The sequence below is a fragment of the Pundamilia nyererei genome, unplaced genomic scaffold (assembly GCF_000239375.1).
Source record: "Pundamilia nyererei isolate P.nyererei 1_Seehausen unplaced genomic scaffold, PunNye1.0 scaffold00103, whole genome shotgun sequence".
Taxonomy (NCBI): Eukaryota; Metazoa; Chordata; class Actinopteri; order Cichliformes; family Cichlidae; genus Pundamilia; species Pundamilia nyererei.
This window is the reverse complement of record NW_005187504.1, coordinates 564300-581799: the sequence shown is the minus strand read 5'-3', so window position 1 is coordinate 581799 and position 17500 is coordinate 564300. Positions and strand designations below refer to the sequence as shown.

The window sequence follows — 17500 nt, the reverse complement described above, 5'->3', positions numbered from 1 at the left end:
TAGAAAACATTCATCTTCCTCTATAGCAGCAATTACCTTTATGTGATTTTGTATGATAGGACTCATACAGTAGTCAAGTATTTTAATTCACACCAAGCGTGCTGGATCAGATAGAGATCAGAGCTCTGTGCAGGAAAATTAAGTTCCAACCAAAGTGGAAGTAGATATTAGTACATGGAGCTGTTGTTGCACAGAAGGATGTTGTCATGCTGAAACAGGGAAAAATCTTTTCTATATTTAAAAGAAAAAAGCAAAGTTCAAGTGAAATCCAGACCCTTTCCAATACAGACTGGACTGTCTATATTCATAGTGAACGTAACAGAGAGTAGAAGGTTGTTTATGAAATAAAAGAAACATTCATGTACAGGAAAATGTTGTTGGACAACAAAGCTCTAAGGCTGAAGTAAGGAAGCGCATGAGAAGCTGAGGGTTTTGTTTTCTATTTGACACTGATGGGTCGCCTAAGCCTGGATGAACCGGCGTCTGGCCAGTCCAGACATTTATAAAATCCTGTGGATTACATGGAGGAAAAAACACATCAGCAGCAACATACTACTCACTTTCCTGACAACATTTCATCCTGTGTAGAGAAATATGATTGTTCCATTACCTAAAGTATGCTTTGGAAACTGAATTGTTGTTTATGTGTCATATTGTCAAATCTATCTTCTTTCCATGCTTTCAAAACCCTGGTTTTTATAGCTTGACCGCATGTATTTATTACTTTATTTAAATAAGGGCTTTTAGAGGAGTAGGGGTATAGAGCTTGCTCAAGCTAACAGAGGCCTATGTAATCCTTCAGTTGACCTTAAAGTCACCATGAAATGAAAAGTGACTTTGTAGACTTGTTTGCTACTTTTCCGCTCTTCTACAGTAAATCCCTTATAAGAACACATTGCAAAATATGAGCGTAAGTTTATTTTCATTTTTTTTTGTTATCGCATCAGAAACACATAAAAAGCTGCTTGAGTTCTCTTTCATAGACTGCTTGATTGATCCACTCCTCCATTAGCCCTTCTTCAAAACTTTGCGTAAGCATGATCATAACAAATTAACAAGGCAAGAGGCATGCAGCCGAAATGTTTTTCTTCTCCTGTAGATTAAAGATTGATGGTTTGAACATTAAAAAAAGGCTTTAATTCAAAATTTGAAAAAACAGAAATGTTTTGGACCCATTGACACCATGTCCACTTTTACAAATTCTTGAAACATTGTTAAACTTCACTGAGATCATGTTACCTCGTGGCTACATTTTACTTCTCTTGTAATCGTTTTTGCCTGTTTCCCGGTAGTTTACCTTTTTAACCCTTGTTTGTGTGATCAAGGTTTGTTTTGGGGGGTTTTTTAGTAATAATGAACAGGCACTAACAGACTGGAGCCAGCTACCGCACTGAAAGATGCTCCTGCTTTTTCAAAAGCCCCTCCTGCTTGCTTACCAAGGCCTTCTCTTTATGCTGCTGGAAAATCTCCCACATGCTGTCAGTGCAACACAAGAGATGACCGTGGGTGCCTCAAGAGATATTCAAAAGAAAGAAAGAACGAAAGAAAGAAGGAAAAAAGAAAAAAAGGCTGTTGGCTGTTGCTGCCAATAGACGCAGATTGATTTTTGCATAGACGAAACAAGAAGCTGGGGAGTCTGTGTAATGAGAAATAGCTACCTTTTCTAATCCCATAGGATACCATTGTGATTCTGCAGCATCACTTCAAGGTTTCTAATAAATATATCACACCTGTATAACCTTTCTAACACATCGTTTTAGGGTATCTAATGCAGAGGCTTGCATTTCTTTTTTTCACTTTTAACATACATTGTATCTGGTGCAGTTATGAATAGGAATGAAAAGAAAAACTGAACAACTGTCGTCAGGGTCCCAAATGGTGAGGGGTGAGCAAAAACGAAGGTTTAGTTTGTGACATTACTTTGTGTTGCATCACTGTATCCATTTTTTTCCTTAAGAAAGTACAAATCAATAAATTAATGTATGCATCTACATGAGTCTGCAAAGAACCTAAAGTGAGATAGAGCTTTAGTCCAGAATACAGTTTCAAGTATATGTACACTCTACTTATATAGGCTATAGAGCACTGGCAACTTTACAGTTCTTTTTTTTTTTTTTTTACTGTGAAACTACTGAAGAAGAAATACTCTTTAATTTAGAAAAAAATTAAATGAACCTAAAGCAGATAGAGCATGGTGATGAAATATTTCTAATCCTGCAGCCAGCTCAGACTTGGATTTAAGTGCAAAAAACTCTCTGCATGTCAATGATCGAAAGGAATTTTAACACAGTTGTAAGGCACAACAGACCCGTTAATCAGTCGCACAACTGTCATGATGATTTTTTTAAGAAAAAAAAGATTAATAGTCTGCTATAAAGTAACTCAATCGTTATTTTGACAAAGATTAACATAACAGAGATTATTTAGGTCTATTCGTGTTCAAGCTTTCTCCTACAGTGAAACCATTTTGCAATTTCATGGCAAACATGACAGCAACATAGGTTTACACTTAAACCCCCACTTAAACCCTAACCCTAACCTTAAAAACTGTGTTTTAATATATACATTAATATTGTTTGAAATAAATATTGGGTCAGATTGTGTATGCACTGCTTGAAAGCAAAATTGTAAATTTGCATTTTTAATCACAGTTTACCTTTTTGAAATGAGTGCTACAAAAAAAGGGGGGGGGGGGGAAATAAAACTAATACAAACGTGCTCGAAGAGAATTATCTTTTGTCAAATTAATGTGATCTTATGCTGACATCTGCTGGAGGTTGTTTGTAACTGCATTAAATATAAATTTGTACTGTATTTGTGTTTTGTTTTTAAAGTTTAATAAACTTTTAGAGAGCGGAATGACGTTATTTAGATTGTTGTTCTTTACAAATTGTAACAAAATTAAAGTCCCTAATTAGATCGTTTTTAAATGTCCTTCAAAAAAAACCTCTAGTCACCGTTTAGTAACTTCGGAGACCTTACATTGCTTAACCAATTATAGCTCCTCTTCTTCAACGTTGACCAATCACAAACAGGTACGCTTCGAGGTGGATGTTCAGCTTTCCGCGTGGTAAAAACTGCTCAGTCGGTAACTGTAGAATTGCAGTGCTGTAGGATCGGTGAAATCGAGCAGAAACCTGTTGTCAGATCTGCGACGCGCGCCGGTGTCGCAGCCATTTTTACGTGTACGTTCCCATTCAACGTCAACGGCACCGCTACACACGGCATGTTAGGTAGCAGACGGCACAGGATACTCAGTCAAATAATGACAATTAACCCGTAGGAGTGTGTGTAAGTTTAAAACTGGGCACTTTAAGGGTAGGGGTAGTAACTTAATTTAGTAACAATGTTTCGACAGACGAAGTCAGTGTTCCAGAAACTTCGATACTTAAGGTGAGTTTTCCAAGACGTCCTGAAGCTAACCGTTAATTAGGGAATTTTGTGTGTGTGTTTTGTCGACTCTGTCTAGACAGAAAGACAATGTTAACCTTGATGTGTAGTTCAAATATTGTTACTTTATATACAATAGTAGAAACAAGACTGATGAAAAAGCTGATGCAATCAATGATGAGAACCTATGGCTTCAGAGTTAGCGTTACTGTTTATAGCCAGTAATCAGTTATTATTGCTTTAGGAGCTGTAGTAGAGGTTAAATGTCTGCATTTTTGTTCCAGTGACGGGTAACGATAGCTAATTTAGGGTTTGATAAAGGCTTTCTATGAGCCGGCACAGGTGTTGTACCATTTCAAGTCATTCTGAGATTTTTTGTGATTAGTATTGTGGTCCCAAATGGAAATTGTCTTACTAGACTTCTTACCTGGGTGGGCATGTCTGAAAAGACATGGTGGATATGGTCAAAAAGTCCCAAAAAAGTGCAATAGTGCTCAAAAGTCTTGAGTCATCCCTCATTTCTTTATAGTTTCCTTCCAAGTAACTATACCTTCTTGGCATTTTTAATGTTTCTTGAGCAGTAGTTCTCCAGGCTTTCTGACGGTCATTCGGAGTTTTTCTTTGGGCATTGGCTTTCAGTCCAGTCCTTTAACCTCAACATTTTCAGAGGAACATCATAACTGAAACTTTGGCATCTACTGTAAACCACAATAACCATTATTAAATTATGTATTATGATTATTTTGTATGATATATTTTATATTCTTTGTAAAAAAATACCTACTAAACTTTGCACTCCTTTTTTTCTTTAAGTTTCAATGGACAGCAGCACACATGGAGGCTGAAGAGCACTTCAGCCAGAGAGAGAGCCCTTCAGTACCAACCAGGGCAGAAGATCCACGGCTTTACGGTCAAAGAAGTAGGAACACTTTAAATTTTGGCTTGACTCTGTTAGGTATAACTAATTTATGTGGGGTTAGCTTGTAAAATATTTTAAGACGTGTTTCAAAAATGTGGAACTGTTCTCTATAAGTAAATGAGCCATTTACTAATTAAAATGTGAAAGATCTGTTGTCATTTATTTTATTGTTGACTGAACTTGCATTTATCTTTCTGTGAGCTATGATCCTTTATGGACCTGCTCTCAAACCATTTGTGATCAAAGCTACTAATTTTGTTCCTTCCCAGGTTGTAGCGGTCCCTGACCTGTTTCTCACAGCAGTGAAGCTGACGCACGATAAAACTGGAGCTCAGTATCTGCATGCAGCACGGGATGACTCCAACAACCTCTTCAGGTTAGCGTTGTGGGGCTTTTTTGTTTGTTTGTTTTGCTCAAGTCACAACAAAACTATATAAAAACAATCTAGCCTTTTAAAAATACTTAAAGTCTCTCTCGCTTAGTGTCCAGTTCAGGACGACCCCCATGGACAGCACAGGGGTACCACACATCCTGGAGCATACAGTGCTGTGTGGATCTGAGAAATATCCCTGCAGAGACCCCTTCTTCAAGATGCTCAGTAGGTCGCTGTCCACCTTCATGAATGCATTCACAGGTATGGAAGCATAACTTGGACGTCAATTGACTGTGTGACCTCCAAGTCCACGAGAGAAAAGCTGTGAAAGCTTGTTCATTAGTCATGTAAATTCTTGCACTGTAATGTGGTTACATTTGGATTTTTATATTTATTCTTAATTTATGTTATTTATGATTTTTATATTTACTTATTGCGTTAAGTAATAACAATGAGTGTTTCAATGCACCAAATAAAGTTAATTCTCAGAAGTGCAAGCTAAGTGGTTATTTAATCAAAAACCAGTCATTATTTTATCATTCAGCTTCAAAAGAAAATGAAAGGTATTCTAAATGATTGTTGGTTATTTCTCACATTTCTGATGAGACCTTTCCCATTATTCATAAACAGCCAGTGACTACACCATGTATCCGTTCTCAACCCAAAATGGGAAGGACTTCCAGAATCTTCTATCGGTGTATCTGGATGCAGTTTTTTTTCCTTGTTTACGAGAGCAGGATTTCTGGTGAGTTTAGATCATCGTTACGTATTTACATTTACGAGTGTAACTGCAATTAAGTTTGTACTGCAATCAAGTGCAAAACGGTAAACAAGTTTTATTTTCAGATATGATGCCGTTATTGTGGCACTTCAGTGATGAGAAGTATAGATTGTGTGTCTGATCTGTTCTCTCTGATGAAATGAAGATAGCTGAGGGGTGAACTACACAGTTAGATTAAAGTCAATCAGCCTCATTAAGCTATTAAAGTCTGAGGTTTTTGTGTCAGTAAAGTGGCGTTATTTATCTGGCTAAATCAGCATGAATCTCCAAGTTTTAGTTTGAAGTCGTCCAGAAGTGCCATGTTTTCAACAATTCTTTTATTTACAGCATGTTTTAGGTACAATGTAGAGTCTGTGCTTGGACAATATGTTTCATATGTACAAGCTGATAAAGTGTACCGTACAAAAATCACTTAAAGAAGTTAAAGAAGGGCAAACTGTATGAGACATTGTTTGATCTGAAGACAAACTGAAGTGATTTGGGCGGCTCCTTTGTTAGACTGTGGGACAGTAAACTTTGATGTTTAAATGTATTCAGTTTAAAGTTTCAGATTTCTTTTGTGCTGTCGACACCTGAGAAATAAAACAGCAGCGCGACTTCACTCAGTGTTAAATTTAAAATCTTAATTTTGTCGCTCTATGTGATGAAACCTCTGCAGCAGTAATCTCTTATTCTCTTTACAACAAGGTTACATTTTACTGTTAATTCTTGGTTCGTTACAGATTTTTAATTACCAGTTGTCATCATCATCATCACCTTTCTGGTTGAACTTGGTGTCACTCAGTGATCATTTTGTTCAGTCGTATGTCTCATGAAACCCTAGTTTTTATGTGAGCACAGGCAGAAGCAGAAAGCCCAGCTTCAAAGATAAAACCAATAACCACCAATATAATACCTGTTATCACCGACTGGGGTTTTAGGTTTTTTTGTTGAGCCAGCTAAGAAAGCCTGGCTGTCTGATCTGATTGTCTGTGGTTTATTTTCCAGGCAGGAAGGCTGGAGGCTGGAGAATGAAGACCCCACAGATAACAACTCCCCTCTAATGTTTAAAGGAGTGGTGTTTAATGAAATGAAGGGTGCTTTTGTAAGTTGACACAGCCACAAAGCTTCTAAATGTATAGAATATAATATTTTCATAAATGCTCTTTTTTTTCCCACCTCGGTACTTCTCGGTTACAAACTCTCCATCAAATGCAAAGCAAACAACTCTTTTTTTTTTTTTTTTTTTTCAATTTCTTTTTTCATACTTAAGAGAAATACTTTACTTTCATATGACTTTTTCTTTCTTTCTTTCTTTCTTTTTTTTTTAAATCAATAAAAACTGCTTGAGGCAGTTCACACTTACAGAAGCCTTTAACGACTGCATAACTTTAAAAGAAAGAAGAAGAATAAGAAAAAAAGCAGGAAAGTAATAAATTCTTCTGAACAGCACTCCTTTTTTTCTTTGTCTAATAAAAATTGTCACTCTGGCACTTTAACTGTGTAAATAAACAGCGTTTAGCCTTGAACTGATAAGATGGTGGATGATAAGAAAACACTGGAGACAGGGTTACACTGTGTCTGTGTGTGGACTCAAAAAAAAGAGTAAGAAGTATGACTTTGTTCAAAATTAACAGAGTGCCTGCTACAAACCAACTTTAAGCTTTTTCATTTATAAAAACAGAAGATGTTTGTAATAAATGTTTAGTTTAGAATAATGTTTCTTGCTGTGTGTACTTACAGTCAGACAATGAGCGTCTGTACGCCCAGCACCTCCAGAACAAACTGTATCCTGACCATACCTACTCTGTGGTGTCAGGGGGAGAACCTCTGGCCATTCCTGACCTTACATGGGAGCAACTTAAACAATTCCATGCCACACACTACCATCCCAGCAACGCAAGGTAAATAGGCACATGCATAAATCATCCAGAGTTACTTTAAGAATATGACTAATTATGGTTGAAGCGATTTGGGGTTATTTTGTAAAATAAATGTGACCTGGGAACATTAGAATATCTTGCCCTATAAACAAACGAGATTTTTATGTTTTTAAATGTTTTCTTACATCTAGGTTTTTCACTTATGGAGATTTGCCTTTAGAACCTCATCTGAAGCAGATTCAAGAAGAAGCTTTGTCCAAGTTTGACTGCATCGACCCAAAAACAGAAGTTCCTTCTCAGCCACGCTGGACCAGTCCTGTAAGCTCACATTAAGCGTGTCTCTGCTGCAGTGTGTTGGAGTGATAATCTATTTTGCCTTGAATCAGATAAACAAAGTTCTGTTTCTTTTATCATTTCAAAGAATGCTTTTAGTTGCTACAAAAGGTAGTTGAATATTTGATATGTGAATATTTGTTTTTCTCCCAGAAAGAGGACCGTGTGACTTGCAGTCCTGATCCTCTGGCTCCAGATCCAAACAAGCAGAACACAGTGTGTGTGAGCTATCTGCTGGGAGAGTAAGATTATATCATTTATTTCCTGCTGTGTCCTGTAGAGATATCTGCTAAAAATCAGTTCAACATGAGATGTAACCCCACATACTTCTTCCTCATTTAGAGTTGATCTTTTTTTTCTTTTTCTTTTTTAACTTCAATTAGGTTGTTTTATATAGTCCTTTTTGTAGATAATTTTTCAAGAGCCATTTTAACCCATAAGAACCCACTGTGACAGTGCTTCACACATTAAGGAAAGTTCCTGTTAAAGTTTCAACATTGACTCTCCCATAGTGTTCCTGACAGTAAAAAATGGGTGTTTTTTTTTTCTTATTGTTGTTTCTCTGTTTAGCATCACTGATGCATTTGAAGGACTCACTCTCAGCCTGCTGTCTTCTCTGATGATCTCTGGGCCAAACTCTCCCTTCTACAAATCTCTCATCGAACCCAAACTGGGAACAGACTTCTCCTCTGTTGTTGGGTATGTGTGCAGGCGTTATAACATCCACATCAAACCTTTAATTTCACCAGTTTTGTTGGAAGTTTAATAACTGATGCATACAGTTTGGGTCTGTATACCTACTTACTCTTCACAAATTCTCTTACCACTTGTTAAGCAAGAATTCCAATTAAGCATCCATAACCTGCATGTACTTGTGGAGTATTGATACAAGTGTTGCATCCTGCAGATATGATGGCAGCACCAAAGAGGCGTCGTTCAGTATCGGACTGCAGGGAGTTGATGAGGAGGATATAGAGAGGGTGAAGCAGATCATCAGCCAAACCATCGATAAAATTATAGAGTAAGTTCCCTGATCAAGTCTGCTCTCTTGTCAAACTTTCCTTCTTTGGTGTAACAAACTAAAGCCTATACAGCAACTGTTATCTTGCACTTTATGTAGCAGATTTAAAAAATGTAGGAAAACAAATAAAACATTGTATGCTGGAAAATCTGTCAATTTTTTACTGGGCAAAATAAAAGTCATGGGTCTTTCTAATGTTTTTGTTTTGTTTTGTTTTTTGAGTGTGTTCACGAATTGGTTAAGCATTTAGTTCCATTGGTGAGCAGTGAGAGGAGGCACAGCTTTGCCACTTATAAGTTACAATTTACAAAATATGACAGACTTGTTGTATTTACTGAAAAACCAATATTTCTGTAACATTTATGCCTCAGGATTTTTACTTTCTTTGCACAGAGTGAGCGACAGAATACAGCAGGATCTTTACTGTAGGGTTTAAAGCATATGTATGACTTAAGATTTAATTGTTGAAAAAAAGCTAAAACAGGAAGGAAGGAAGAAGCCAAAGAATAATTTTCACACTTGTCATTTAACAAAGGAATGGCTTTGAGGAGAGAAGGATTGAGGCTCTTATCCATAAGCTTGAGATCCAGATTAAACATCAGACCACAAACTTCGGCCTGTCTCTGGCCTCGGTGAGTTTACTGTTGTTTATCTGTGACCTTTATTTTGTTTTTACAGCTACAAGGGCACTTGTAGTTGTAAAAACATACCGCCTACGTCCAAGTATGGCTTTGCAGTGCTGTGTTTATTAGTGTGTGTTCATTTTGCATAAAACCTCACATTGAATGTTTGTTTCCCCTGTTTTTTTGTTTAATATCTGTACAAATCAAGAATGTGAATTTAACTGTTGTTATTTTTTGGGAGGCTGTCTTTGGTACAGTGTTTAAGAGTTTTATATGTTATAAGGTGTAAATAATCCTAGTAAATTCCTCACCAAAACCTTTATTCATCTTATGTTATTAGTACATAGCTTCATCGTGGAACCATGATGGGGACCCGGTGGAGCTGCTGCAGATCAGTGACAGTGTTGCCAAGTTCAGACAAGCCCTGAAGGAAAACCCTGGCTTTCTCCAGGAGAAAGTCAGGCAATACTTTAAGGTATTTGAAATATTTTTTGTTTGTATGTCTTCATTAAATGATGTTACTTACAGGTTCAGGGCTTTACTATTTAACATTGTTGGGAAGATAAATTGCACAGTTACAGGCTGAGAGTATAATAAAATACTTTGTTTCATAGTTGACAGTTTATTTCTTATGTTGTAGTATCAAAAAACATTTCCTGAGTCCTTTCGTGAAACAAATGAAAAAACATATAACATAAATATATAAATGCTTTAACAAGGATAATGCAGAGCAGGTATTTGCTAACAAAGGATGCCACCTTGGATTAATTGTCATTGACTGGCCTTTAGGAGAACACACACCGACTGACTCTGTCAATGAGCCCAGAGGAGTCCTACCTGGAGAAACAGGCCAAAGCTGAGGAGGAGAAACTTCAGAAGAAAATTGAGGTTTTTTCTGACAGCGACAGAAAGCAGATCTATGAGAAAGGTAACATTTGAACTGCCAGAAGATTGATCACTCGTGGGTGTAATCTGTTAAACTGAATATTACTGACCTGAAGCATTGTATATTAAGACAGGTCTGCATTCAGTAGATGTTAGTATAATGTGATTTTTCTTCTCGGAAAGGTCTGGAGCTGCTGGCTGCTCAGAGTCAAACCCAGGATGTCTCCTGCCTGCCAGCACTCAAAGTGTCCGACATCGAGCCAACGATACCCATCACTCCTGTTCAAATAAGCACTGCAGGTGTGAGTCTATGCTGATTTACAAAGAGCGTGTGATGAAAACTGTTGTCTTATATAAACTGTATATAGAGCACTTTCTCATTCTTCATAGGAGGCGTTCCGGTCCAGTACTGTGAGCAGCCCACCAATGGTTTGGTGTACTTCAGAGCTTTGTGTAATCTCAACACCCTTCCAGAGGACCTCAAGGTTTTCGTCCCGCTCTTCTGCAGTGTTATTACCAAGTGAGTAACCTGTTGGTCTGCAAGACCAGAACAAGATGAATCTGAAATGCGGTGCTTACTAGCAAGGATTAGCGCTCAGGAGTCCTGGTAAATGTCTCTTCCTGCTGATACATCATTCTTTAAGTACTTTTAAATATTTCAAAATGAAATACTTATCAAGTTTTCTGGATTACTTTGTGCTGATTAATACTACAGACTGAAGCTGATCTTTGAATTCTTTTTCAGCTTTGAATATTTATTTTATTTTCAAATGTTATTTGAAAACCAGTTTAGCACTGAGCTGGTAATCTCTTCTAGTTTTCTGGTTTGCCTGTTAATATTTGGTGTTGACTCATGTGAACACAGTCTTTGGGGACTTGGCCTGGGTATCGTTTAGGTTTTATCCGATACCGGTGCCAAATCGGTACTTTTGAAACGGTGCCGGTGCTCAAACCGTGCTCAAACCGGTGCTTAAAGAATGGAGAACACATACTTGCTCATGTTCAGCTGTTTTTTTGTAAAAAGATAACAATGTTAGCCTTTTCTGCAGCTATGGGGCATATATGGTATCACTCTTGGCTGGAAGCAGTGCTTAAACAATGGAAAAAACACAAACTTTGTCCAAAAACCTCTAATCTTTAACTGTTTTCCACTTTTTCTTTGGTCATTTTAGCCTTTTTGGCCAGGGTGAAGGGAGTATCTGCCATCAAACAAGAAGACAGCCGCATGTAGCTATGATGATGTTTGCTAGTTCACCTTACATGCATTAATGTAATAACATGGTTAGTTTAGGCTACTAAACGTAAATCACACAAGAACAACATTAAGCTACTCACGCAGAGAAGAACGGCTGCTGCTGCCATCAAATACGGCGCATTTCTCGGCTTTTAAAAAAACGCTATGCGTCGCCAGGTGTTTCATCAGTTTCGAGGTGTTACCTCCTTTGACAGTATCACAGTATCAGCTTAAAGCACTTGTTGCAGGCTGCTGAGTTTGCATATTTTGCTGTGAAGTGCAGCCAGACTTTTAACCGCTTCGTCTTGGACATTTTTAATCTGTAGCTCTGCGCTAACAGAACGTACGTACCTGGCCCCGCCTACTATTCTCGGAAACGTAAAACGATTGGCTAAAAGTGTATCACAGCTCAGGAAAAAAAAAGCACCGAAATGTGCGCTGCTTTTCGGTGGTTACTACCGTTTATGTCAGAACGACACCGGTACCCATCCCTATTGGGGACCTTAATAAGATAAGTGTGCTGTGGTGTAATCACAGTGGAAAACATAAAAAAAGATTAGGTTGTTGAAAAAAATTATCAGACTGTGATGCAATGCCAAATGGATTGCACAATGGAGTATTAAAGATTTTTCAAATGTCTGTTTGTGTGTCCGCATATGTTTGTCTGTTTAATTAGGATGGGCTGTGGAGCTCTGGACTATAGGCAGCAGGCCCAGCAGATGGAGCTGAGGACAGGGGGCATGTCTGTTTCCACTCAGGTCATCACTGACTGCAACGAGCTGGATACATATGAGCAGGTCAGTGCCAGCTAAGTGTGTTTTAAGCCAATAACACCTTTCTATCTGTGATCATCGCTGTGTGCAAAATGCAAAACAGAAAGTAGCTTTCAGCTTGATTCCTTGTGTTTTTACACAGTGCACAGTGGCATGACTGAATCTGTTGGCCTCTCTGAAAAGAAATAACAAATGAAAAATAATAATAAATAATTCATGAAGGATAGAATTAAACTTTAGACCAAGACTTTATCTCTAAAGACACTTCAGTGAGCTCTTAGCACTTCCTTGCTGTGGTTGAACATCTGGATCTCTACCTTCTGTTTCAGGGTATCCTCTTATCTTCTTCGTGCCTGGAGAGGAATCTTCCTCACATGTTTCAGTTGTGGAGCGACATATTCAACAGGTAACTCTTTCCAGCTGTTTACATTTTCCACTGCTAGCGACACCAACAGATGGAACTGTCAGTTAATGGGTCTTATTTTGTCGTTTAGTCCTCACTTTGATGACGAGGAGCGCCTGAGGGTGCTGGTGATGCAGTCAGCACAGGAGTTGGCCAATAGTATCGCATACTCAGGTCACCTGTATGCTATGACTCGGGCAGGTCGTCACCTCACTCCAGCTGGAGACCTCCAGGAGACTTTTGGTGGGATGGAACAGGTATCTTTGTACATTTTAATAAAGGCTTAACCTTTCAGAAAAACCCAGCTATCCACAAAGCTGCTTTGCTTGTTTATTTGTTTGTTTTATATTTTCTTCTAATTATCCGGGGCCGGGTTGTGGAGGTAGCAGCCTAGGCAGAGAACCTCAGACCTCCCTCTCCCCGGACACCTCTTCCAGCATGTCCGGGGGAACACCAAGGTGTCCCCAGGCCAGCTGAGAGATATAATTTCACCAGTGTGTCCCAGTGGGACATAGGTGGTTGAGGCATCTGACTCAGGGAACCACCTCAACTGGCTCCTTTCAATGTGGAAGTGTATTGGCTATAGTCTGAGTCACCCTTCGGAGAAAGTTCATGTCTGCCGCTTGTATTTGCAATCTTGTTCTTTCAGTTATTAGCCAAAGCTCGTGACCATAGGCGAGTGTAGGGATGTAGATCAACCAGTAAATTAAGAGCTTTGCTTTTATGTTCAGCTCTCTTCACCTCGACTGACCGGTACTGTGTCCACATCACTAAGTACTTACTAAGTACTGCCTCCAAAGTCCCACCGGCTAACAAAGCCGGATAGGATTCCTTCTTCAACCTAATGGTTCCCTCCACCTCAGGTGTCCACCATCTGGTTCGGGGGTTACCACCACCACAGGCATCAACCACCTTGCAGCTGCAGCTCAGTGCAATGGACCATGTTCAGGCAATCATCAGCCTGCGGACTACAGATGACAGTCAGGACCTATTTCCTGTCTTGAAGGCGCCAGGAACAAATCCTCTCATCCACCAGAAAAACCCCAACATATTGGCAGCAAGCTGAGGGGATACTTAGATACCCACCCCAGCTTACTTCCTTTCACCAAGGGCAACTCCAGACTCAGACAGATTCAAGCCCCTCTCCAGGAGACTGGTTCAACACCAAGCCATGCATTTTCGGGGCCAGGCCCGCCCAGGCCTCATGCACGCTCCCCGGGCCTGGTTCCAAACTCCATCCAACAGTGTCTTGTGTCAAAGAAAATGTACTGTATGTTTAAAATCACTATTCATGTTATTTTAAATTTCTGCAACAAAGGGTAGAGATGTGATGTGTCAATACTTTGGAACCAATACTTCATCTTCTAACAACAGGTTACGTTTATGAAGAGAACAGCTGCGATGGCAGACCTCAGCCAAATCATCCGAACGTTACCCAGGCTCAAAATACACCTTTTCAACCCAAACAACATGAGGTGGGTCCATAATACACCTGCTATATGTAGACTTTATCTTTATTTCACTGTAAATAATGAACTATAAAATAGTGAAATATCAGGTACTCAACGCTTCTTATTTTAAATGTGTCCATATAGATGTGCAATCAACTCAACTCCAGAGAAAGTATCTGATGCAGCGGCACACGTGGAGGGTTTTATAAAGGATGTGGCTAAGAACAGAAAGGAACGCAAACCTGTCAGACCAAATATTATTGAGGTGAAGTTGAACAGGGAAAACAAAATATGTGTAAATGAATTAATTCATTGTTATAATCAATCCATTTTTTTTTTTTTTTTTTTTAAATCTTTGTGTTTATTGCAGAAGCCGATAAACCCTCTGGATGACAATGGCCCACGAAGAAAACTAATATCAGTAGGTTCAATAGTTACATTTTTCTTTATTTCTTTCTTAATCCACTGATCAATTTTTGAAGAATTGTTTTTTTACAATTAACATATTTATAATTCAATAAGTAATCCATTTCTGATTTAGAATTAAATTAATTTGCGGTTTTACATTTTTCAGGAGCCAACTTTCCATCCATGTCCAATGAAGACTTTCTTTCAGATGCCTTTCCCTGTCAACTTTGTCAGTGAGAGTATTCGCGCAGTGCCCTTCTCCCACAAGGACTATGCCAGGTAACGATATCATTACATCCTGCTAGCAGCAGGTAAATAACTGTAACACAGTTTATGGCGGCTTTAGTGTGTTCTTTTACTTAATTTTACTGAAAATGTGTTGCTTTTTTTTTTCTCAGTTATGCATTTGTAATAACTGCATGCAGTAAACACTTTCTCTTTACTCCTTCATTAGTTTGTGCATCTTAGCCAGGATGATGACAGCAAAGTTTCTTCATGGAGAGATCCGTGAGAAAGGCGGAGCTTATGGAGGCGGGGCCAAGATAGGAGGAGGCCTGTTCACCTTTTACTCTTACAGGTGGGTAGAAGTTCAATACAAAGGTTTACTGTGTATCAATAGGGAAGGAAGGCAGGAAACATTGAAAGTTCAAATTATGATAAGAATTTCGGAGAGTTTTGACCTCATGTGTTGTCTCTTCTGTGTCCAAGGGATCCAAACACAGTGCAGACATTATCTGCTTTTGGTAACGGTATCGAGTGGGCAAAGTCAGGAAAGTTCACCCAGCAAGACATCGACGAAGCCAAACTGTCAGTCTTCTCAGCGGTGGACTCACCTGTGGCCCCCGCAGACAAAGGTGAGGTGCCATCTGAGTGATGAGAGGTTCCCTGAAAGCAGCTGCCTGGATCAGTTTACATCAAACCTTTTAAAGGATTTGAACACATTCTGTCCTTGCATGAGAATGAATCTGTAAATATTCAAAAAAGGTTTCATAATAGAGTAAATTTTGTGTGTGTTTATGCATCTGTACAGAACTTTGCCTTCAGACTCTCACAGCCAGTGTGGTGCACATGCTACCTTCCCCCATCTTTAACTATTTTGCATCATTTTAGACTTGAAGTAATAATATACAGTTGAATTTATAGAGCGAATGGATCCCTTAGCTGAAGCTGTAATTTCAGCATTCTTTATGTTCTGATGTAAAGCTTGTGACTCTGTCTTTGGTGCAGGCATGGGTCAGTTCCTCAGTGGGGTCACGGACGAGATGAAGCAGAGTCACAGACAAAGACTCTTTGCTGTTGACCATAAAAACCTAGTGGATGTGGCTGAAAGGTAAAACTGACCAATCCTGCAAAATGCAATTTGTCAAGATGCTGCTGTTTATTTACAACAAGTAGAGCTTTCTTATGCCCACAAAATAATCCCTCGTTTTTTTCTGCAGGTACCTCAGTGCTGGTCAGAAGACGTGTGGCGTTGCCATTCTGGGCCCAGAGAATGACGTTATTAAAAAAGATCCTTCATGGATTATAAAATAGGACTGTCAGTAGATATTTTCAAAGTGGTCATCCAAAGAACAAGTGTCATCTCAGAAATGTTTTAAATGGTGGCAAAAAGAAAGCTGAACCGCACAAAAGAAAGAGGAAGAAAGTTACCTAATCAGTGTCTGCCATTTGAAATACTTGTATGACTGCCTATTCATATTCTGTTATGTACAATTAAATGCTGCATCATGACATTGGAATACAAAATCTGTCATTGGTGAGTCATTAAAACACTTTATTCCTGGGGGAAAGAAATTAGTTTCCCCAAATATTGACTTAATTGGTCCAGTATTTAAGATATTTGTGTAATATTTCTGCCTGGGCTCAAATACTTTAAAGGTAGTTTTAACAGTAGGCAGTGGGCAGCACGGTGGTTAGCACTGTTGCCGCACAGCAAGAAGGTCCTGCGTTCAATTCCACCATCAGGCCGGGGTCTTTCTGTGTGGAGTTTGCATGTTCTCCCCGTGTTTGCGTGGGTTCTCTCCGGGTACTCCGGCTTCCTCCCACCGTCCAAAGACATGCAGCTTGTGGGGATAGGTTAATTGGATAATCCAAATTGCCACTAGGTGTGAATGTGAGTGTGAATGGTTGTCTGTCGTTGTGTGTTAGCCCTGCGACAGACTGGCGACCTGTCCAGGGTGTACCCTGTCTCTCGCCCCATGACAGCTGGGAGTTACTGCTTTACCAAGATGGCTGCAGATATTTTGAAGCCCATGTCTAAATGAATGGATAGAAGTTATACTGGTGTCTGTGTGAAGTTGCACAACATTACGGTTTAACTTATGACTCAATCCAACAATCAACATCTCAGGCTCCTCCCATCAAACAAATACAAAGAGCCAACCACATAAAAGTGAGATACAATAACACAAAACAGTTACAGTTTCAACACAATAAATGCTTTATTACTCTGTGAAAGAACACGTCACACTGCCAGCACATAAATGTTGCGTAGTCTCAGACACTCTCCGTCTCACTGAGGAGCTACAGCAACAGCCAATTGGACCCTACTTACAGATAACCACTACAAGATGCCAGACACAACGCCCAGGGTGGATACAAAAAGCAAAGGCAACAACACAACAAACACACAATTAGCAGGTGACAGGACACACAACCAGCTTGTCCCAAAACCCCCAGAAGAAAAACATCCTTCAAGTTTCAACATTTTATAATCAACCTGGCCAACATGCTGAAAGCATGTGATCCTCGTGAAATATATTCTCTCTGTATAAGCAGCTTTAGGGGGTCGTATTAAATATGGGGCTCAAAGTGCAGTACAAGGTAAAGGTGACAAAAGCCGGATTTCAGCCAAGCTGTGTTTACACAACATTTGCTCAGCTACATATCTTCAAGTAATAAAATTAGATATAGCTACTCTTTAGGGGATAAAATCTAAATACTTATACAGTACATAATGAACAGGGTCCATATATGTGTGTTTACTTATATAATACTTTTAGGGATCTATAAAATAAAATATTAGCGCTGCTAGGAAGTTCACA

At 39.0% G+C, this 17500-nt stretch overlaps 1 protein-coding gene across 1 annotated transcript; it reads left to right on the top strand.

The window, feature by feature from the left end:
• The first annotated feature begins 3075 nt into the window (after nucleotides 1–3075).
• pitrm1 (pitrilysin metallopeptidase 1) lies at nucleotides 3076–16202 on the top strand. Its single transcript, XM_005740741.1, has 27 exons — nucleotides 3076–3393; nucleotides 4204–4309; nucleotides 4579–4685; nucleotides 4792–4943; nucleotides 5313–5427; nucleotides 6451–6547; nucleotides 7186–7346; nucleotides 7517–7643; nucleotides 7812–7900; nucleotides 8229–8357; nucleotides 8566–8679; nucleotides 9215–9311; nucleotides 9643–9777; nucleotides 10092–10230; nucleotides 10371–10487; nucleotides 10578–10707; nucleotides 12098–12218; nucleotides 12524–12600; nucleotides 12689–12854; nucleotides 13972–14072; nucleotides 14193–14313; nucleotides 14419–14469; nucleotides 14623–14735; nucleotides 14911–15033; nucleotides 15165–15310; nucleotides 15684–15786; nucleotides 15896–16202. The coding sequence occupies exons 1-27, from the start codon at nucleotides 3347–3349 to the stop codon at nucleotides 15987–15989; spliced, it is 3078 nt and encodes a 1025-aa protein (XP_005740798.1). The 5' UTR covers nucleotides 3076–3346; the 3' UTR covers nucleotides 15990–16202.
• The last annotated feature ends 1298 nt before the right edge of the window (nucleotides 16203–17500 follow it).

Excerpts from the sequence above, each read along its gene's own strand:
- pitrm1 (XM_005740741.1), top strand. The coding sequence starts at position 3,347 with ATGTTTCGACAGACGAAGTCAGTGTTCCAGAAACTTCGATACTTAAG. Across the intron at positions 10,488-10,577 it reads TGTTCAAATAAGCACTGCAG|GAGGCGTTCCGGTCCAGTAC; the intron begins GTGTGAGTCTAT and ends CATTCTTCATAG. Across the intron at positions 15,787-15,895 it reads CTAGTGGATGTGGCTGAAAG|GTACCTCAGTGCTGGTCAGA; the intron begins GTAAAACTGACC and ends TTTTTTCTGCAG.